Source organism: Lipophrys pholis (genome assembly GCF_963383615.2).
Source record: "Lipophrys pholis genome assembly, chromosome: 8".
NCBI lineage: Eukaryota > Metazoa > Chordata > Actinopteri > Blenniiformes > Blenniidae > Lipophrys > Lipophrys pholis.
Window position 1 is genome coordinate 29138803 of NC_137630.1, and position 23142 is coordinate 29161944.

Consider the following 23142-nt stretch of genomic DNA (forward strand, 5'->3'; position numbering starts at 1 on the left):
ACCAGGTCCAGATCGAAATCCACTCCACCTGAATTTCTCCAATCTGGAGCAGATTATCCTACAGAGGCTAAACATTCACAGAAACACAGTTTCGGTTTTGTGGACGAGTTTTTCTCCTGGTGAAAGCTTTCGGGAAGTTGGATCGGAAGCTCGCTGGTGGTCGCCCTGAGGAGCGCCGTTGCCGCTGCCATAAGCAGATATCATATCACCAGCCTTCTTCAAACTTACTGGAAGTTACTCTGCTGAAATGACTCAACATTACTCCGCCTACAGCTATTTTCTGCGGAATTGTACTCAAACCCGCCTCCCGTACGTCTGCTTATAGTTCGGAGGCGCGCGCGCCACGGACACTTTACGCGCAGTTCACTTTGCGTCCATCCGATTTGTTTCAGTCGCTCAGCAGAACAGCCGGCAGCCGGGCTGGGGGACACTTCGCTGCGACCCGTTACGTTATTTCAGTTTTTGCTCAGTAACGTTGCCACGTTACTCCGGGTCATGTGCGGACCTGAACGCGCTGACAGGAAATAACGCGCCGCGCGCAACAGGGAAGTGAGTCTGCGAGGTTCGAGCCGTTCGCCGCCCGCTGCGCCTCTTCAACTTCACTTTCCTCGACTGGACAAGCTCCTGCAGCCTCCTCAGGACTCGAGACGTCACTCGGTACCGTGTCGCGCGATGGGGGCGGGAAGTGACCAGTAGGATGGCTGGACGGACGCGCAAGTGCTGAGGAGGAAGAGGAGGCGCACGGAGCGCAGCGTCCCTTCATGTTTTGATCTCTTTCGTCAACCAAAAGGTAAACTGAGAGTTTTTCTGTTCTTATATTTTTCTTTTTGCGCCGTTGTGTTTAAATTTCTGGTCGTAGTTTTGCGAGGCCTCGTCGAGTTGTGAGGTTGTTGCGCAATGGCTGATGTTTGTTGTGTTTGGTTCAGTTAAAGGATGTTGGCCTTCAACTTGTCACCACATATTGCCTTCTGTTGCTTCCTCCTCTCGCTTTGATTGTAAAAACTACTTCATTGCTTCTAAAAACAACAACAACAACAACAACAACAATTAAAGCTGCAAGCAGCCTTGAATCCAATATATATTTCAAAATTGCGGACTTCCTGTTCTGTTTTTCGTTTGTATATAAGATACTTTTTTTTGTGCGTCTTGGGGTGTTACATATGTGTACCGACTTTTGTAGGTCTAGGTGAACCGGATCCGGGAGGTGAATCTTTTAAATTTCCCAGGTGGCGCCTTTGAGTCTTTTTTCTGGTCACATGTTTGATTCCTCCAATTTTTCGACTGTGCAAAGTGTCGCAAAAAGTTCTGTATGTTTAGGCCCTCTGTACGCGTTTTCCCAAAGTTTTCCCAAGTTAATATTAATAATCTTTACAATTTCAATAGGGTCCTTCTACACTTTCAGTGCTCGGACCCTAAATATTACACTTTTGTTTGTTTAATAGGGTCAGTTTCTCCAAACATGTATTTATTATTCATCTCAGCAGCTTCACCAGCCATATCAGATTTGTGTTGGTATATAACATGATGTAAGAGTGTGTGATCATTGCCCCCTGAGCAACAGGATTATTTTAAATGTAAAGAAAGTGTTTGACTTTTTAAAGTTTTAAGAGGAAAATATTCTCTCATATGAGTGTTGACTTCATAAAAAAACAACAAGAAATCCCAGAAACAAGAAATTATCGTCAAAGCAATGCTGTCAAGGTGAGTCGGTAAAAACACCCATGATGCAACAGCGTCGCAAGAAGTTTTTTCTACTACATTTACTCCTCATGTACTACTTCATTTTTGGGACCAATTGCTCGGTTTACTGAAAATACAAAAAAAACCAATCCTTTAAAGTTTAAATTTCAAGGTTATTATGACACTCTTGTACCGGCGACCCACTCAGGATGAAACTGCAAACTACAGTCACATTAAAGCTGCACCCAAAATTAGCAGGTTGCCTGGTCAGTGTGAAAATAGCTTTTTTAAGTCAGTGTCAGTGTGTTTGGGTTTTTGGGGTTTTTTTTTTATTCATGGGTGTAGATTTATATCAGTAAGTTCAGTTCCTGTGGTTTAGTCATGCTGTCAGTCTGTAAAAACGTGCATAATGCAACAGTTATAGAAGTTTTCATCACGTTTCACTGTTTATTTTTTTTGTTTTTTTTGCAAAATGATCAACATTTTAATCACATATTACAATATAAAGTAAAAATTTAAAGATTATTATGACACTATTTTACCAGGCCAGATTCATTTGCATATCGATTAATCTGTAGATTATTTCCACAGTTATTTGATGGACGCGGCAGCGTAGTGGTCTGATTGAACTTTTACTGTGGAACTTGAAAACTTTAAGTTCGAGTTGAAGTTGGACAATGGTTTTGTTATTAGAAACTTTTTGAAGACAAAATATTTTGACTTTTCAAGCTGATTTGAACCCGGTTGAGACCGTCTCACTCATCAGGTCCACGACAAAGTTTTTAAAAAGGTGTAGTTTTCATTTTGGGCCACTAGTGGGTGCTGTTGTTTGTTTTGGTAACACAAACAGTCAAAGTGTTATCTTGAACAGGCTGGACTGGTAAGATAATAGCGCGATAAAGTTTTTCTTTTCTTATATGTAATGAAAATGTTGATATTTTCGCCAGAAACAACCAATTAAACAGCGACGTGTCAAGAAAACCTCTCCGATAGCTGTTGCATTCTGCATGTTTTCACAGACTCACCCCGACAGTGAGATGAGCTCAGTGTTGCTTCTGCTACTTGTGGGAAATTTGCTTGAGAAAATATAATCAATGTTTTCTTTGAGGTTTTTCCAATTTGCTCGGCGGTTTGCAGGATTGGAGCCTCTAGGCAGGCCGAATGAAAAAAGACGTTTACAATGACATTCTCCTCTTCTGGTTCCTGAGAATGAACCAGGAACCAAAGATCTTCTTTGGTTTGGCTCTTAATCAGGATGTGTTTTTCCCAGTTTACCTGTTATTCTTCTTTTGAGACACAAGTTTTCTTCCTGTCGGTTTATTGTCAGTCCGGGACCGTTTAAATTAAACTGAGAGGCTTTGGCTGCTTGTTTGGGAGTCTGGCCTGATGTCACATCCGGACTCCAGCTGCTCCAACAGTTTTATTTGTTTGTTTGTTTTCAAGAAAGCTTTGCCAACGAGCAGATAAAATATGTGACAGTGTCCTGTGTTGATGATATTTAAACATGCCTCAGCTGTCCAAACCATCCGTCAGAGGATGAGAAAAGTCGTTTGAAAGTGAAGAGAAACTCCAGATTAAAGTTCTGATAGTTCTTACAAGCGTGTGTCATAGTGAAATGTTTGCTTTAAGTCACTTTCTCGGATTAGTCTTGAAAGTTGCAGCATAATGTCTGAAAAACGAGTCAATTCTCTGGAGTCTTGACGTATGACCCACTGTAAAGGGGAAGAGCGGGACACTTTCCAGAACCTTCATGAAGAGATCTATTGTTCGCTCATAAACCTCATTGTGTTTGTTATAGAAAGCAGTGCACTCACTTTTCACTGCAGATTCTTGTGAGGTTTCTTTTTGGGCGGTGGGGGGGGGGGTTACTTTACATTCTGACCTGGATCCAGATCTCACACCGGTACTTTGTTCCCCCTTTGATGAATCGTCCGCCTGACTTTCAGCCTGTGTCCGGCAGAAACAGACTGTAAACACGTGGAGACCGAAGACTTTAAATAACTGAACACGTCGCAGCTTTCCCTTATGTTTGTGGAGTGAATTCCAGAAGGCTTTTAAATCCTGAACTATTATCCAGGGGGATGATTTTGGCAGACGACGTTCTTGTTCTCCCAGAAGATAAATGAATGTCCTTGACTCTGGAGTACAGAGAGTCAGCAGAGGGGAGCTGGGGACACAATCCTTTCCAAATCTATTACACTTTTTTTTTTTTTTTTTTCCAGTAACAGTTACACACAAACATGAGATTCATGCCGAGCGCTGGAGAACTGATGATTGATTTGCAGTCGGGGATACAGGAACGTTCAGTCCTGGTCCTGGACGAGTCCCGTCCTGCAGGTTTTAGGTCCCTGCAGCAACACAACCGCTTGTAATGTGGGCTCTTTCTTTTTCTTTTTTTTCTTGACAAATATGACAATTGGCAAATTGGTTAGCAACTATGGTGATGTTGTCATAGCTTTATATTTTGCCAAGGAGTCTATAAAAGGTTGCCAGATCTCAGTAAATTTGTCACGTTTGTCTGCAACAGTAAACCGAATCCTCTCCATACGCAAAATATTTTCCTTCCTTAGGAGCTGGGAGACATTGTCAACTTGTGTTCAAAACCATGAACACAAGTTGTTTTTTTTGGAGTTTTCTTTTTTTGTTCTCTTGCCGAAGTGTCCTTGAGCAAGACACTGAACCCCAATTTGCATCCATCGGTGTGATAGCGCCTTGCATGGCCGCAGCCTCTATTGGTGTGTGAATGTGAATGGGTGAATGTGGTTAACGATGTAAAGTGCTTTGGCAACTGCTCGCGCAGTTTACTTGAAAACAATAGCTGTGGTTACATGGACCAAAAGTAATCTGAGTAAATATCGACCAGATAAATTTTGCACCATATAAACATTTCAGTGTGATTACATTTGCAGCATTGAAATTAGGATGCGATCGTAGGGGGTGGTGGAATCCCGTTTTTGATCCAACAGTAGTCCCATGTAAACGGCACATCAGTTGACTTCCTACAGTCGGAGCTTTGCTTTGTGTTTTCGTGCCTGTGATGTCATGACGTGACCGCGTACACATGCCGGGCAGTGGGAAAGGTAGCAGAGGAATCCGTGCCCCATCACGCAACCCTGGCTTGTTTCAGTTTTTAAAAAGTGTGTTGCTCCAACCAGCCAATCAGAGATCAAACCCTATATGGTGTCATTGGGGGTTTAGCCAATCCCAATCAAGGTAGGCCCTCCCTTTGACTCCTCCCACAATTAGGAAGCTCTGCTCTGGCACATGGCACCATGAGAGGAAGTACTTCCCCCTCTTCTCAAGATGGGTATGTGTGGGAGGAGCCAGTCCAGCTCACACAGACACAGCAGATTCTGAATGCAGCTCCTATGATCCAATATCAAATGGAGGAAAATCAAGGAAAAGCTGGATTTGGTGCAAGAAACTTTGAATACAACATTTTTGGACCAACAAGAAACCAGTTCTCAGTTTCAAATGAGAGTTTGTTTTAAACCCAGATATCGAGATTCTTGTGGTGACATGATCCATCTCCGAGCCTTTCTGCACTCTAAACCTGTGGTGAAGTTCTGTTAAAGACCAAACACTCGTGTCATTAGTGTTTCAAACTCAATGGAGCCTGGAGGAATCACTTTGGGCGCTATTGAAACTGCGGTCTTCGGGTAATCGATAGATCTATAACTAATAATGTCATCGGCATATTGCTGTACGTGACAATTATCTGTGGGTTTTCCCTGGAAACAGGAGCTTGGTTTGAAGTAGCACTGATGTAGCCCGGTGACTGGTTCAAGACTTGGTTCCTCCAGTTTGAGTGCTATTGTTGCTCAGTGTTGCACCGGTGTCACAATTCAGCCGGAGGACTTTTCCCATCTTAAAAATGTTTAAATCGAGGAGGTTTCCCAGCAGATCTCACCTGAACACAACGTGAACCCAAGAACCAAACAGAAAGCTCAAGTAATGAGAGTCAAATCAGGAACAAAGAAAGTTTATCGTACAGGATGATACCCAAAGGAATGTTTGTAAAGATTGTAAAGGCATGAATAATACAACAGCTAGATGAGAGGCTTCTTGGGCATTTCACTGTTTTGGTTTCATTAAAATTGGATTTATGTTAAGATTGTTGTCATTTTTTGGGACTAATTGTTTGGTTTTGTAATAATATAGACATTCTCATTTAAATTTAGATTTTGTGTTTGACACACTGCTTTAGACAAATCCTTCTGTGTAGTTGGCCTGGGTGATTTGGCCTAAAAAAAATACAAAAGATTTTTTTTAAAGAAAAATTCGAGTTTCGATTAGATTTTTTTTTTTCTCAATGCACTTAAAATGACTTCCTGACTGCTCTGATACACGGTGATCTTGATCATCAGCTGATTACTCACACCATTGTTTACTTATACAGCCTTATTTATCTGGTCAGAATGAATATAATTTTGCAAAAGAAACAGAATGAGAAAAATCAATAATCTATATATATTTTTTTTTTCTAAGTCTAATTTGACTTTGTGTATACATCCTAACTGTGAGTTGGTCTGTGTTATCTTTGCAGTCCTGTTCGACCATGGCCCAGTGGCTCCACATGACCCGGATACTCCAGTGTCTGTCTAATGAGACAGTCTGCAGCCTCTATCATCCAAACGCCTTCCCCATTGAGATGAGACATTACATGGCCGCGTGGATCGAGAGCCAACAGTGGTATGACACACACACAGCCCGTCTCGTGCTCTAACATAATGCTGTGTGTTCGTATGTAACCTTCCAGTCGGGCTGCGCCATAGCAGCTGAACATGCTATCGTGATAACTAAACACTGAGGTTCTGTATTTGAGATTTCTCACACGACTTAGTTTTTCTCCTTGATCGATGTGGTTTTGTGTCACTGACTTGCTCATGCAAAGACCAGAAATACGATGAACAAAGATATAAACGCAATATTTTCCTTTTTGCTGCACTCAAAAGATGTTTTTTTTTTTTCGATGCAAACAAAAGGTATTTTTCTCTCCAATGTCGTTCTCACAAATGCTTCCCGATCTGTGTCAGTGAGCACTTCTCCATCCACCTTGCTGTGCAGTAGCATATCTAGGTGCCTGTTAGACAGCGGGGATTATTGCACCGGTTTTCCACAATAAAAGCCTTGTGAGTTCAGCTCATGAAAAATGTGAGCAAAAAACAAGATGTTGCGTTTATGTTTTTTTGTTCATTGTATGATGTAGTTCGCAACGCAGTCCACATTGACACATCATTTACTGCTCAGCCAGTCGACTGCCAAGTTTTCATAGTGAAAGAAAACAATAAGTGTTCAGTGTGTGTGTGTGTGTGTGTGTGTGTGTGTGTGTGTGTGTGTGTGTGTGTGTGTGTGTGTGTGTGTGTGTGTGTGTGTGTGTGTGTGTGTGTGTGTGTGTGTGTGTGTGTGTGTGTGTGTGTGTGTGTGTGTGTGTGTGTGTGTGTGTGTGTGTGTGTGTGTGTGTGTGTGTGTGTTCGTTCTCAGGGAGGACTTTGCAGAGGATAAGCTGGAGCAGGAGGGTCAGGCCCAGGCTCTTCTGGACCAGGCCATCAGCACGTTGAGGCTGGTTATAGATCAGAACGACAACGTGGTGGACAAGATGAAGCTGATGCAGATCAGCAGGAACATGGTAGGGACAAACAAAACAAAACAAACTGGGACGTCATCAAAAGGTATTCGACCCACAAAAACATGTGTGGGATATCGTGGATGAAACCGGGAACCTTTTTGAATGTTTCTATTTCCTTTGTGCAGTGGAAGGAATTGTGGTATTTTGGTGGAGTGTTGCTCCGGCGGAGACGATGGCTGGAGCGACACGCATAAAAGAGAAAAACGTTGAGACGATAAGATCATTATTTCTACTGTTAAAATGTGTTTAAACTTCAAAAACAGATTTGATATGCAGCAGCTTTCAGTGTTTACATCTGATTGAGTTTTCTCAGTTGATGCTGAGCAGCTCTAATGATCAAACCAGAGAGAATATGAAGTTTCTTTGTTTTCTTTTTTTTTCAAGTGGAAATATGTGTCTTCATTAGAGCACGTGTGTCTCTGTTGTAGGAAGTGAACACATGCAAATCCATTCTGTATATAATGAGACAAACCGTTTGCCTTTCAGGCGATTTTCCAGTCGCATCCGCTGCAGTTTGCAGTGATGATCCGCGATGTCCTCCGGAAGGAGCGGGTCCTCATCAGCTCGGTAATACGCTCCGTCGTCACAGGTGTCACTCCAGAAAGCTGTGATCACGTTAACCGGGATGAGCAGATCTTGTTATGCAATGTTCGTTACGGATTGTAATGGGTTTCCTTCTTAATGATGCAAAATAAACTAACTCCATATGCAGTTCCATTTTACATGAATTCTAATCAATAATTCCAGACGGGCAGAGACACCAACATGCAGGACGTGGACCACCTGGTCCTGAAGGTCCTGGAGGTCCAGAAGATCCGTAAAGAGATGCACCAGCTGCAGGAGGACCTCAACTGGGAGAGGCAGAACTACGAGACTCTGCCAGGTACACTTACACAAGAGTCATAAAATCACGGTGTGAAGAGCAGCTGGCCTGTATCACACCCTGCAATAAGGAACAAAGGTATTTTGCTTTTACTTTTATTTTTTTAAAGGTGTGACCGCACCTTTGTTTGTCCGTCTGCCTCGTCTGGCATGTCGCTCTGTTTGCATGTTTCTTTCTTTTCTTTTGTTTCATGTTGTCCTGAAGCTCTCAGTCTATTAGTTTTTTTTGTTATTTTTGTTAATTGTTTTTAAAGAAAAGGGTTTTCTGTGTCCTGTGGTGCCAGAATCAGTCCATGAGAGCTGTTTGTGTTGACAGGGTCGTTTCAACAGAACGGACTGGACGCTCCCAACGCGGAAATCCAGAGGCTCCAGAAGCGGATCCAGCAGTTGGAGTTCAACGTGAACACCATGGCCACGGTGAGCCGCTCGCTTACACCACCGGCCCGACATCGCCGGCGCCAGAGGAGGAATCATTTAGCGAAGCAACAGAAGATCAGGTCTTGTTGGTCAAACTGAGGGCGTGTTCACGTTCCCCTGTCTGACCGGGACCGGAGTCTCTCCGGGGTAAAACCGTTTCGTCTGGGCGATGTGAACACGCCCACGAACCGGAGCGAACGAGAGATCTGTAAGCCATCTTCCTCGCGGGTGGGGTGGGAGGACGTGACGGAGTGCGCAATGCATTCTGGGTAGTAAACAAACAAAGCTAACAGCGTGAAGTTGGAAAATATCTCACATCGCCAGACATGCAGGAGTGAGGAAGAGGTAGTGAGGAAGACTCATTGACGTCTGGTCTGAAGACTATATATCGCGGTTCTTTGTGTGCCTTCGGTCCGGACCAATCAATGAGCCGTGTTTCTTCTTTACTTCCTCTCTGGTCAGTGTTTGTCTTGGGCGACAGCGCCCCCAAACCAGCAGCTGTTGTAATTGCAGGCGGATTGGTCCGGTCTCTAACGTGAATGTGAACGCCACCCGAACCAAAGTGAACCGAGTCCAGGACTATCCGAATGTGAAAGGCCCCTCAGGTTATTTGATAAATTCAGGTCGATTCATGAGCAAACAATAAAGAGACACAAAATGAAATGTAAACCACAGGAATAGAACTTACTGATATAAATCTATGACCATGGAAAAATAAAAAAAAGCCTTTTTGACACTGACCTGGCAACCGTCTAATCTTAATTCTCTCTTCTTCTTTTTTTTTTTGTGTGCGCAGCATTAATGTGACTGTGGTTTTTAGTTCAGGGGCTACAAACAGTCCAATGTCATCCTGAGTGGATTGATAAAAAAGCACCATAATGAGCTCTAAACTAAACCTTAACCTGTCTTCAACATTGTTGACTCGAGGTCAGCCGACTCGCCCAGCTTCAACTGTAAAAGTCGTCCGGCTCAACAAATGTCATTATGCTGCTCAGTTGCTGAGTCAAAAGCAGTCGTGTGTAAATTGAACTATCACCTAATTAGAGCTTGAATTCCCGCCTCCGGCCATCATTTGTTTGCACGTTTGTTCTCGAGTGACTGAAGGAACCGTTGTTACCTGCGGCAGTCACTGCCATGGCTTTGGCCTACTTGGCTAAAACAAATGCTTACGTTCTAAGTAGTCATTTCAACTTTGCCCGTTAAAAAACCGGTAAGAAAAATATGTGGAAAAACACGTTCTGATCGCAAGAAATTACTTGCTAAGCATTTAACTGACTGTGTGTGTGTTTGTGTTTTAATGGCGACGAGCTCAGAGAGCTGAAGCTGAAGCTGGTGTAATTCTTGTTGTGGTTCCGGACGCAGCTGCTGAATCGTTCCCACGCTGACTCGGTTGATACATCTCTCCATATTTGATGTGCTTATAAATTTGTGCACAAGGGGACTGAGTCTGCCTAATGGAGTAAAAACAAACATGTGAAGCTTTTTGTCTGATGCTGTGAACGTCCAGAAAGTATTTTTAGTTTGTGTAGAGGAGGGAAATATGTCTGCCGTGCCAATGTGTGTTTGTGTGTGTGTGTTTCCGCGCTGCAGCAGCGTTTCCAGCTGCTGAAGGAGTGTGTGGACTGTCTGGAGCGCTGCCAGACGCGACTCATCAGCCGGCTGAAGGCCTGGAGGTGGGAGCAGCACAAGTCGGCCATCGGGCTTCCCTTTGATGAAAACCTCAACCCCCTGCAGACCTGGTGAGGCCGACGCCCCCAACCTGCCCTGTGAAACATTTTTAATCTTCTTATTAAAACATTTGGGTTTTCTGCTGGATTAACCCTCCAGAGGATCACGCGCCTGAATCTTTGTCGCTTTACATGTTCTCATATTTTTACAATGCAATTGTCTCGATTTCGTGAAAAACACCTGAAATCAGTAGCTTGTATTTTATTCTTTAAAGCAGAGGTGAAACTGTTACTCACAGCAACGCACATTTAATCTCAAAATGTGTTCTATTGTTTCAGGATTGGATAACAAAACGGAACGGTTTCCCCTGTTCTTAAGTGTCTAATTGAAGCCTTTCAATTAACAAAAATTTTTACACATTTTAGTTCGCATGCAGTCCAATTTCACCTCCAGTGGGCCGGAGTGGTGAAATAGTGTCACAATAACCTTTAGATTTAAACTTCAAAGGTCAATATTTTCACACAACCAAACAATTACAACAGAAAATAACTTCAATCTCGACATAGAGTCAATTTTAATACAGAATACAGTGAAATATCCCAAAAACCTTCTATATGTGTTGCATTATGGGTGTTTTTCCAAACTCATCCTGACAGCGTGGCTTGGGGACTTAATGCCCGTCTGCTCTCTTTCATGGCAGCATCACTGAGATCTCAGCTCGGGTCTCAGTGTTGTGTCTTCTCGCTACTTTTTAGAAATTTGTTAAAAAATAAAAAATAAATCGATGTTTTTTACAGTATTGCTTGGTGGCTTGGCCGGATTGGAGGCCGGTTTTGGCCCACGGGCCTCAAGTTTGACACCCCTGAAATAAATACAAAAATGTGCGTGAAATGTCTCAACAGTTGTTGGATTAATCACCATGAACTGACTTTGAGGCGTTAACCAGTCTAACCACTGCTCCACCAGGCCTTCTTTTACTTCTTCATTTCATATATGCAGACGGAAATCAAACAATACAGGTATTATAGATGATCAGGTTGTCATTGGAATAACTCAGTAACATGATATTGTTTCTGCACAAACACGTCAAAGTTTCATCGCGACTCTTGTTTCTCAGGTGTGGGCAGCTGCTCGGCGTGAACGGAAACCTGAGACAGGAGCTGATGCTGATCGGCGAGCGGATCTCCGACCTCCAGGAGCGCCTGGGACGCCTCCTGCAGACCCTGATTGAAAGGTAGCGCAGCCGGAGAAACGGCCTCGCCTTGCCTTGCAGGTAACTCGCTGTAGCTAATCATTCGCCCGTTGAGAGGAAGTGAAAGGCGCCGGTGTGTTTCAGCTCTCTGGTCGTGGACAAGCAGCCGCCTCAGGTCATTAAGACGCAGTCCAAGTTCTCCACGACGGTGCGATATCTGCTGGGGGAGAAAGTGGCTCCGGGGAAGCCCGTGGTGCTGAAGGCGCAGATCATTAATGAGCTGCAGGCCAGGAACCTGTCCAGCGTGACGACGTGAGTCATGCTTCTGTAATTAATAAGATTTCATTTGATAAGAGAAAAATATGAAGATGTATTTTTACCGAGTTCCATTGAAGTACTTTTTAAAAAAAGTTTTTTTTTTTAATTATTCGTTTATTTTTCTAAATTAGAAATTTGTTCCCGACATGTCGAAAAACATATAATATAAATATACAAAATAAAGATACATATAGAAAGGAAAAGAAAATCTATTAGAATTTTTCTGCATACATACGGTACACACCTATTTACAAACATACACACATGCTTACGTACATATATGTAAAAAATCTACATAGATAAATAAATCTACATTTTAAGAATATACACGTGTAACACATATATTACTCACCGTGTATTTGAACCTACCTCTTCTCCAATGTTCACTAATCAAATTATATCATTAAAATGATATATTTGTTTTAAATTATAAAATAAACTAATATAATTATCCTTCTTATTGAAATAAATAAATAAACATTCTAGTTTTTCCTCTATAAACACGTACAGATTCCTTCACGCAGGTTCTCTTCTGTTGAGGGGAATAGTTGATGGTTAAATTTTGTTGCCAGCATGGAAAATGTTGCAGAACTGATCAACAACTCTGCAATCTTGGAGCACAACACGAGCAGCAAGAGCACCTGTGGCACCTTCAGAAACATGGTGCGTACCACCGCTCTCCAGCCGTCGCCTCGGACTCCACCACTCGTTCCACCCGCTTAACGAATCCGCCTCTCGTCCATCAGTCCATCAAGAAAATCAAGCGAGCGGACCGGAAGGGGACGGAGTCTGTGACGGAGGAGAAGTTTGCTCTGCTCTTCTCCGCGGAGCTCAACATCACGGGCTGCGACACTCCCTTCAGGATACAGGTCCGACCCTGTTTATTGTTCTGTCAGATCTGTCTCTGGTATTGACATCCTGTTTCTCTAGCACACACACACACACACACACACACACACACACACACACACACACACACACACACACACACACACACACACACACACACACACACACACACACACACACACACACACACACACACACACACACACACACACACACACACAATACAAAACTGAATACCAGAGTGTCATAACATATTGTGTTATATTCACAAAATGGACACAAACCATGACTCACTGACCGTGTGTTTGCCGCCTGCAGCTCCGGAGTCGCCGTTGACTCGAGCTTCACTTTATTCTATTAAATGTTTGTGTGATTATTTCATGCTTCACGTCCTGACGTCTGACTTGCACAGCACCTTCTGCTGTCTGTCAACTCACTGAATACAACATTTATTCAAAGTTTGATTGGATCTGCCGTCACTTTGCAGTAGACTCACATGCGTCTGGTTCAATATTAGATGTGTATTGCTGTTTTCTCATGTATATTTACCAGGATTTAAAATGCTATTTAGTGACAAAGATTGATCTGGTGCACAGGCGCAGATGTCAAATCCAAAGAGAAAAATCACTGCAGCGTTATCGTTCCATTATAACTGTAAAGCATTTACTACAAAGCAGTTACTGTGTCACTCATTGATCCAGCAATTTACTAATATTACATATACATACAAATAAACTTGATTTGGCAAACTAAACTTGAGATATTTGCATAAAGAAACCCCCCAAAAAACCTGATAAAAAATGGATGTGAAATAAAGAAAAAATACTGGCAACAAAAAAGGCAATTAATTAATATTCAAATCATACATTTTTTCTATATAAGCTAAAAAGGTCGCCACATAACATAAACTTTCTGAGCGTACGTTTTGTAGAGTCACCAGTTCTCTCCCATGTCAGATGAAACCTAAACAATTTCCATTTTTTTGACAGTGAAATGTATCAAATACTAATTTAGCCACTTCGAAACGTTAAAAACCTGCTGCATTATTCTCTCTGAGCTGAAAACAAAGTGTTGACTCATGCGATTGTTTGCAGATGATCTCTCAGCCGCTGGTCGTCATCGTTCACGGTTGCCAGGACAACAACGCGCTGGCCACCATCATCTGGGACTCTGCGTTTTCTGAACCCGTGAGTGTGTAAACCCCCGTTGGTTTCCCTTTTTTAAGCTGTTCCACTTTTTTACATTCCAAGGCAGCGTTTCAGTTCACTTTACTGGTGTGTGTGTGTGTGTGTGTGTGTGTGTGTGTGTGTGTGTGTGTGTGTGTGTGTGTGTGTGTGTGTGTGTGTGTGTGTGTGTGTGTGATATTGAGGAACAGAGACAGACCGTGGAAAATTATTTTGAATTATTTCCCTTTATGGTCTGTTACAGTCCGATATGTAACAACGACACGAATTGTTATAAAATGAAACGTAATAAACAGAATAAAACTTGTCAATAATGTAAAAGGATTTAACAAGAATTTGAACGTGATCTTAATATGTTTAATGCTTGTACATTATTTTGTACTGATGATTGGAGACATTGATTTTTTTTTTTAGAGAACAGAAGACTTTAAAACGACATGGGCAACAGCAATCATACATAAATACCATAAACTGTATATAGATATACGTATTAACAAATAGTCCAAAGTAACTTTCAGTGTTATTTAAATTGAAGCAGTTCAAGTCCAAAGTATAAATCGTTAACTCACTTTATGATGTAATGAAATTATTACAATATTAGGGGAAACATGTTTTAGGTCTTATGGCCTCATATTGATGAGGCTGACATGTCGCCACCAGCTCATGTTACTGATCTGATTGAATGTCTGTTTGAGAATTATTGTTGGTTTTCAGAAACAAACGACACAAAGAGGAAATATTGTGTTCTACAACTGTTTTCCCTTGTATTTTTATTGTTTTTTTTCAGCATCAAGGTACATAAAACCCTGTTTTTATTTGAGTAGCACAATCAATAAAACACAGATTGCAAAAGAAATAAAAGAAAGATTCTCAGACGAAGTAGGAAAAAATTCACTGAACTTCTACCTACTTTACAGTGTAGTGCAGCTTTAAATATGTACACACAGTAAGATTGAAGACACCTAATTCACACCGCTCGTTGTACATCGTGAGTTGAAAAACTGAAATGTAATTGAATAGCACTAAACTGTTGTCTCACAAAGAAAAGAAGAACTGAAATTAATTACACACGAACACACAAATGTGTGTGTGTAACAAAGGTAACAAGAAAATTGTGAGTAGAAACAAAACATAACAAAGCCTGGATGAACTGTTGTTGTAATGTTGAGGAGATTTCATATGGAAGTGCAAGAGAAAAATAAAGTCGGCTCACTTGATGCATTTGAACCAATTAGCTAAGTGGACATTAGTAACGTGTTCATCAGCTCTGTGGTCCGGGACGAGTTTCCTGTTTGTCTCTCTGGATGGTATAATGTTGTCCTTCTGACGGCTTTTCCTCTGGACAGAGCGTCTATATTCAATAGAAGTGTTATTAGTGTATAAGTGCTCTCTTATCACTTCTATAAACCATCAAGTGTGTGTGTGTGTGTGTGTGTGTGTGTGTGTGTGTGTGTGTGTGTCTGTGTGAATCAGATTTTTGTCTTCCAGTAACAAATCATTTTAACCAGGGGTCTGTAATTGCACACCAGACTCTTGGCTGAAAAGGGCTTAAAAACATTGTTTAAAAAAAAAAAAAAAAATGACACAGACAAGAAAGAAAATTGTAAAGGAAAAACATCCAAATTACTTAGAAAGGACAAAAAAAAAAAAAGGAAAAACAGCTCGAAGGATGAAAGGTTATTGCACGTGGCCCCTGACCCCCCGCGATCTGCATTATATTATAACAGTTCATGTCATTTAGTGTGTCTATTTTTAACATGTTTGAAAAAGAAACGCTGCTGCCTTCACAACATATTGTCTGTATTTTTACTTCAAAATTTGCCTGTGTGGCCAATCATTTGCCATTATTTTGCTAAATTCAGATTAATTGGCCGAATACTTTTCATACTTGTCATGTCCAACGGGGAAGCGTTTCACTTTCCAGCAGATCGTTGCTGTGAAGACAGTGTGACGTGCACCAGACCCTCATTTAAACACCCACAATATCAAACATAGCGATATTCTCAGTAAATCAGACGTAAACACTTTACGTACTGGATCTGAGTTATACGTCATGATCCATTCATGTTACCTGGCCTTGAGCGTCTAAAACATCTCCTGTAATTAAAACTCATTCGTCGCCCTGTCGTCAGGACCGAATGCCCTTCGTGGTGCCCGAGCGCGTGCCTTGGAGGTTGATGTACAACACGCTCAACAGTAAGTTCACCTCCGAGGTGCAGACGCAACACAACCTGGATCAGTACAACCAGCACTTCTTGGCCCAGAAGATATTCAACAAGCCGGACTTTAAGGAGGACTTCAGCAACATGATGGTTTCCTGGAGTCAGTTTAACAAGGTATACAGCTGTGTGTGTGTGTGTGCGCGTGTGTGTGTGTATGTCGACTCGCACAAATACACACAACCAGGTTGAAGTGAAGCCTCACAGAGTTGTCGGCCCTCACAGGAAGTCCTCCCGGGTCGAACCTTCACTTTCTGGCAGTGGTTTGAAGGGGTGATAGATCTGACCAAGAAACACCTGCGGACCTACTGGAGTGAAGGGTGAGCGGCTTGTTCTGCTGTTTTACACCCGCACGTCTTGACCTTTTGACAATCCTCCGCGGATGTGACAATGCTTCACTGGGTTTCGCCAGGCTGATATTCGGGTTCATTGGAAAGCAGCATCTTCACCTCATTCTCAAAGATCAACCCAACGGGACCTTCATGCTTCGCTTCAGCGACTCCGAGATCGGACGCATCACGATTGCTTACGTCTCCGCCACAGAACGTAAGCACACATATGCTCGAATGTGTAAAACGAGGTTCGGCTCATCATCGTTGTAGCACACTGACACGTCGCCTCTCCCTCAGATGGGGGACAGAGAATTCAGAACATCCAGCCGTTCACAAAGAAAGATCTCGAGATTCGAAGCCTCGCCGATCGCATCCGTGACATCAACGAAATAACCTACCTGCATCCCGAATTGCCCAAACACCAGGTTTTCAGGAGGTTCTACTCAGGTGAGGATCTTTATGCACGTAGGAAGCCGTCTGTTTATACGCAGAAGTAAAACAAATAATAAATCTGTTATTTGTATTTGGGTTTTTTTTTTATGCAGATCCGCAACCTCCCAATGGCGGAGATTACATCCCCGTGTCGCTCCGTCTCTCCATCGCTTCACCTGGCATGTGAGCAGAAATTTATCACCAGATATTTTCTTATTTCATGTGGTTACAGTGATGTGTAATTTTCACAATAAGTCACATCAGAAACGAGGTGTAATTTGAATGTGTGTGAACATTATTGCAGGAATGCGACGCCTCCAGCTGCCAACATGCTGCCGCCGGGTGAAAATTCTCTTGGTGGCTTTGCGATGTGAGCTCCACCTTTGTTTCTGTCTTTCATTCACTTGCCGGCTGTTTTCTCCACATTCATTCCAGTCTAGTTCAGCATATCTATAAAAAAGTGATGAAAACTCTACATTTTGACTCATCCAACCAATTTTACTTTAATACATTTTTTTAAAGGTCCAGTATTATGCAAAATTCACTTTATAATGGATTTCTCACAATGATATGCATCTAGCCTGTATATGAGGCCCCAGAATTAAAGAAAGACTGCTGATTTTCCCTTGATGACATCATGCGGGGAAATAACCACTCCCTCTGGTAGTGAATACTCACTTTGACCCTCCCACAGGGAGATAAAAACTGACTGATGTTCAGTGTAATATAAAAAAAACCTCGTCATTCAATGAAAAACACGCCCACCTCAATAAAAACCAGCCTACATCTCGACCCCCGCAGAAACGCATCTTAAGACAATTAAATACGTAACGAAGGACACGTCACAAGCAGACAGCTGCACTAGATAAACAAGGAAAAGACAATTAGGTGGAAACCTGCCCAATCTGGCAACACTGATCTTCTCCTAAAGAGCTGCATGGAGTCCGCGTGGACACTGGAACAGCCTGTTCTCGGTAGAACTCACTGGAGGGACAGGACCTCTGACATCTATAGCCTCATTTCCACTGTGCGATATGTTCCGGTACGGTTCAGCAAAGCATACCCAGAACCCAACTCTGTGCGGTCCCACCCGGTGCGTTTAAAATGTCGGCAGGGTTGTGAACGGTCGCGTAATGACGCAGGTATGTATGGAGAGGAGCGTCGGCACCCTGTCGGCACACCAGGGGGCAGTGTAGCGCCGACCTTTCAATAAACCCAGTTAACAAAACAGCCAGTGAGCACAAAGCAGAGTATGCACACAACAACGGGAGGGATTATACGGCCCAATATCGCTGCTTGTCGAGAGTGACCAGTAAGTCACTGACCAATCAGCAGACGACTGTGCTTTGCTCCTCAAAACGAGAACCGCTCTGTAGTGCTGTAGTGGTGACCAAAAATTTGCAACGCTTTGGTGCGGTTCTTTCGGTACCCTCCACAGTGGAGACACACGAGAACCCGAACGCCACCACACCCAGAACTGTATAATATGGGACTTTTAAATGTAAGAAAGTTGTCATAGATAGTTTTCTCTTTACGTCAGTGATATTCTGCAACGCTCAGCTTGTTGTTTTAACCTACTCTGTCAACTTTTACGACACTGACGTGGACTTTGGCTGTACTTGATGTCCACATACGTTTACAGGGACACCTCACAGAGTTCAAGCATGACACCGCTCCATGGGAGTCCTCCCAGTAGCTTCATTGTGTAAGTGTCTTCTATGCTGCTGCTTGAGTTTCACTTCCTGAAATATTTGGAAAGGTTCTGCTTTTAAATTGATTTGTTTAAAAAAACAAAAACAAAGTACCATTCAGAAACTTAACCAGTAGTTTTTTTCTGACTTGTTCATGAAACAGGGACCCTCCCGGCGCTGCTCCCAGTATGGCATCGCTTGAAAACGCTCAGTCTGGCTTCCCGGTGTAAGTTTTACCTCCACAGTTCTGTTTTCATGAGGCGGGGAGAAGGACATCTAAACTTTTGTGTGGCTACGTGTGAGTTCTTTCTGCCATCGTCATGGTTTGTGATCACTGATGTTCATATCAAGGTATTAAATTAAAGATACTGAATTTTAGTGGTTGAGGTTCAGGGAGAGCAAGATTGACGACCCCGCCACTTCCCACTGTTGGCATTTTGACAAACTCATTAGCGTCTGTATGAATGGCAGGAAATCTAAAGAAACACGACCGAAAAGAAGCGTAGATGGCTGTGAGGAAGAGGAGGAGCAGGAGGAGGAATTCTGTCGGCATGTTACAGGGATCCCTGCATGACCTCTGTTTTATTTTTCACCTCTTCTGCTTCTTACAGGCATCAGTTTGATCAGCAGTTCAGCCCAGACATCCCAGACATCCCAGACATCCCAGAAGAACTCCTGAAAAGTGCAAACACGAGTCCTGACTTCAGTGAACATATGTAGGTTTCATTTATTATTTGTTATAATTATATATATATGTGATAATCCTCCCGTTTTTTCTGCTAATGGGCTGTGACTTGTGTTTGTTGTCTAGTTCTCCAGCTGAAATGGTCACAGACTTCGATTTCATTTGGGAAACTCTGAAATCGTAGAGAGGAGACGTGAGAGGCTGGAGGAGCCGAACTCATCCCTCCTCCTGACTCCGTTTTCAACATCTGTGTGGATGAAGACTTGTTGGAGACTGATGGATTTCTGTGGGACTCCACACGTCGAGTTGGAGATCGTCTCAAGGACCAAAAAAAAAACCCAACCCAAAACAAGCACCTCGTCTCCAGCTACCAGACAGCATTTATTTTTATTTTTTAAATCTGACCGTAGACTTTCCGTGTGGCCTATATATTCGTTGTATATTCGTTGTGTTGTTCTTTCCTTTTTGGTGGCGATCTCCCGACAACACAAACACGAACATGAGCAGGTCTTCTTTGAGCTTGTGTTTGGTTTGGAGCTTCCTCTGCACTCCCGTCTATTCAGTACACACATTCCTCGGCCCACCAAACTTGCGTTGTGTTTTTGTTTTCTGTTTCCGCGACAGCGGTGCTCTACTAAAAACACAACTTTTGGAAAATGCTCCTCTCCGTGCGGTTTCATTACAGAACAAAACAAACAACGGCACCCACTAGTGGCCCATCAGGAAAACTGTCATCTTCAGCATTTCTGTCGTTTCCATCGTTTTCAAAACGTTGCCGTATAAACGCGAAACTTTTCTGAAAGACAAAAATTATACATTTTCACCTGAAACACTGTTGTGCAAACGGGAGTGCGTTAGTGTGTGTCAGGAAATTACACACTAACGGCAACATAGCTATGCAGCTCGTAGGAATATAAAAGTTAATGTCTGTCAATAGAGCCCTGTAAATCACACATACTGGTCAGTTAATTGTATTTTCTGAATAGTCTCAGTCCTGAGAGCTGCTTCACTCTGACACGTTACTCGGATGGTAAATACAGTATATAGGGTGAAGTAACGTCACTGTGGACTGGCACCACGTCGTTGGACACTCGGAACGCAGCAGACCACACTGACTGATGTGTACTGTGATGGCAGGGTTCAGTTGGTTCGTCGTGCGCAGTATGTTTCAGTGTTTTCAGTGTCTTGTACTTGCATAGATTGCATGGTTTAAAATGTCATTTTTTTATTCCATATTTCCATGCCCCAGTAAACACAGAAAGTTGATTTGTGATAAAACCATGCCAGAAAAGTGTTATTTAAAAGAACATGTCCTTTTAGTTTAGTTCATTTATGAACTTGGACAACTTTGGGACGATATCACCGAAATGAAGGGTTGTAAAGCCATCTTGATTATAACATTTTTGTTTATGTCTTGGAAACAGGTGAGTCAGCATTTAATTCACTTATGTCACAAACCTACCGACGCTTAAGCATTAAGAAGTGTAAGTAGTTGAGTGAGGCTAAAGAGAAAGGTGAATCAGCCCAAAGAGTCTAAAGAGTGAAAGTTACATAGAATGTGGCTTCATAGTGGACAAAGTTAGAGCTGAGGGAAACTGGCGTAACAAAGTGTGAAGCTTTAAGCTGAAGCGGCTCCAGTCCAGCAGACACTCCCGAGTTTATGAGGTTCCTTCAACTTTTTTTTTTTTTTTAATTCTGTTAAAGTGCCTTTATGTTGTGGGAGCTCGAAACGTATAAATCTTTCATCTGATTTGAGGAGAATCTGTTGCATGTGAAGGTTCATATAAATAAAGTATAATTAGCTTTCTAATAATCCTGACACCACATCCATCACTATCATTGTGGAGTTAAAGTCCAACGTGTGTTGAATCCTGCATGTTTGCGTCTGGGGAAACTGAAGCGTGTTTCTATTTTGTTATATTTTCTTCTTGGCATTATTTCAAAAAACTCCACGACGAGGTTACGAGTCGGAACTTTGAATTGTGAATATGGATTTCTTCTGTACATGCGTTTGTTGTTGTTAGTTGTAATCTTATTGAAAAGAAACGACAAAAATAAATTGTAAAGATTTTTCTATTATTATTTCCCCCCCCCCCCCCCCACCCCCCCACATATAAAAGATAATATATCAGCGGCGTTCAGATCGGGACATCGTGTCCGTTGTGGAGAAAGGCCGTTTAGTGTGAGTGTGTTGTTGTGTAACATCACAGGAAACACTTCCACAATCCATCAGCCAAAAGAGGAGACATTGCATAACTAGCATATTATATTTCCTATCCATCCAGTTTCAACAAAATGTTTTTTTCTTTTTTTTAGAAAAAAAAAAAGAAAAACTTTACACTGTACATCACAAAGCTTTTTTTTTTTTCTTTCTTTCTTGCTTTTTTTTTTTCCATTAGAAAACAAATCCTAACAGGTCCTTAAAAGGTAAATTCTACTCAACCACTGCCAGGGAAATCACACTGAAAAGAGGAAGCAGGGAGAGAATCGGCCCCGTCCCCTCCTCTCCATCCCAGCAGCTGGAGACGTCCCCTCGCTGGAGCAGATCAAGATGGCGGCCTCGTGAACGACGGGAGGAGGTAGGGTGGTGTCAGGATGGCAGAGAGATGAAGGGGTGGCGGGGGTTCAAAGTTCATTCTCTGTTGCAGACTGTATGGATATAGACTTCCTACCACCCTGTACAAGCACACTAAAGCTTTCAGCCGCCTCGCGATGGCCTCCTCTCTTCCTCATCTCTTCCTCATCTCTTCCTCCTCAACGTCGAGAGATTTCTTTTATTTCCCCAAAAGTCTCACTTGCGGAGAGACGGCGTCAGGTGTTGGCCAACACCGGCAAGAAGCCACCACACCTCATGCACTCGTTCATTTCTAACCTCCGGTCGATGTGCGCGGACCCTTCAGTCATGTCAAACAACACCATTCAACTGGAAACACGTTTCTGAAGACAGCTTGTCAGGCTGTTGTCGTCGTTTTTTTTTTTATCCAAACCAGCTATGTTACACCTGTACATGAACCCGGGGGAAATGCTGCTTTCAAAGGCTCGAGGACAAAAGTCATCTTCAATGCAACACAAATCCAGACCGAATCACCTGAACGTGGCTCATAAAGCAGAAGGTCACAGTTTCAGTAAAGCCGTTTCAATAATCCATAAAATATCTCATTTTCAGAGAAGATTGAGCTCAGAAAGGACTAAATAGATTCCTGCCTCTTTTATTGAACACAAATATCAATATATGTGTGTGGTTCACTAGATGAGACACAAAACTCTGAACTGTTGGAATTTAAACTACTTTGATTTCGAATATAAAACTGGGGGTCACATGAAACCGGTTGAATACTTGTGTATTGAACATTTGCGGTATAAGTAAGAGCGAAGAGAAGAAAAGGCAGCATCTTTCCCTAAAACAAGCTTGAATGGTAAATGGGGGGGAAAAAGAATGAAAAAAAGTGGAATAATACAAATTATTGTTGCGATCAAAAGTGAAAAATAAAAATCATTAATTAAAACTTAAAACAACCACACGAGCGTACACACACACGCACGCACACACGCACTCACATACAGCTAAAATAAATAAATAAATATAAGCCAAATAAATACTGGTAAAGTACAATAAATACATGTAATTTACCAAATCTTCATGAAACAAAACAAAACGTAGGTCAAGATCACGCTGGATCAAATGAAAAAAAAAAAGCATGCAGAAGTCCACTGTTCTACTGTAGCTTCACTCCTAGCAGACTACAAAAAAGAAAAACAGAGAGAGGGAGGCAGGGAGAGAGAGAGAGAGAGAGAAAGAGAGAGAGAGAGAGAGAAAGAGAGAGCGAGGGAGAGATATTGGCCCCTGTCCTGAGCAGTTACAGCCACCGGGGGTGAAGGGCGCCCCCACACCGCAGGGCACAGGGTGCTTCCTTCAGTGGCAAGTCTTCTTCTGACCCTCCATCTTTGTTCTGCACGCCACCGG

At 42.5% G+C, this 23142-nt stretch overlaps 1 protein-coding gene across 1 annotated transcript; it reads left to right on the top strand.

Annotated features, from left to right (window-relative positions):
- The first annotated feature begins 304 nt into the window (after positions 1-304).
- On the top strand, positions 305-21244 carry stat6 (signal transducer and activator of transcription 6, interleukin-4 induced). Its single transcript, XM_080468632.1, has 22 exons — positions 305-790; positions 6227-6372; positions 7165-7309; positions 7796-7876; positions 8057-8192; positions 8508-8608; positions 10199-10347; positions 11394-11510; positions 11613-11780; positions 12359-12449; positions 12533-12655; positions 13730-13822; positions 15952-16155; positions 16264-16358; positions 16451-16584; positions 16668-16817; positions 16916-16985; positions 17107-17172; positions 18445-18507; positions 18657-18719; positions 19105-19209; positions 19305-21244. The coding sequence occupies exons 2-22, from the start codon at positions 6239-6241 to the stop codon at positions 19360-19362; spliced, it is 2346 nt and encodes a 781-aa protein (XP_080324758.1). The 5' UTR covers positions 305-790; positions 6227-6238; the 3' UTR covers positions 19363-21244.
- The last annotated feature ends 1898 nt before the right edge of the window (positions 21245-23142 follow it).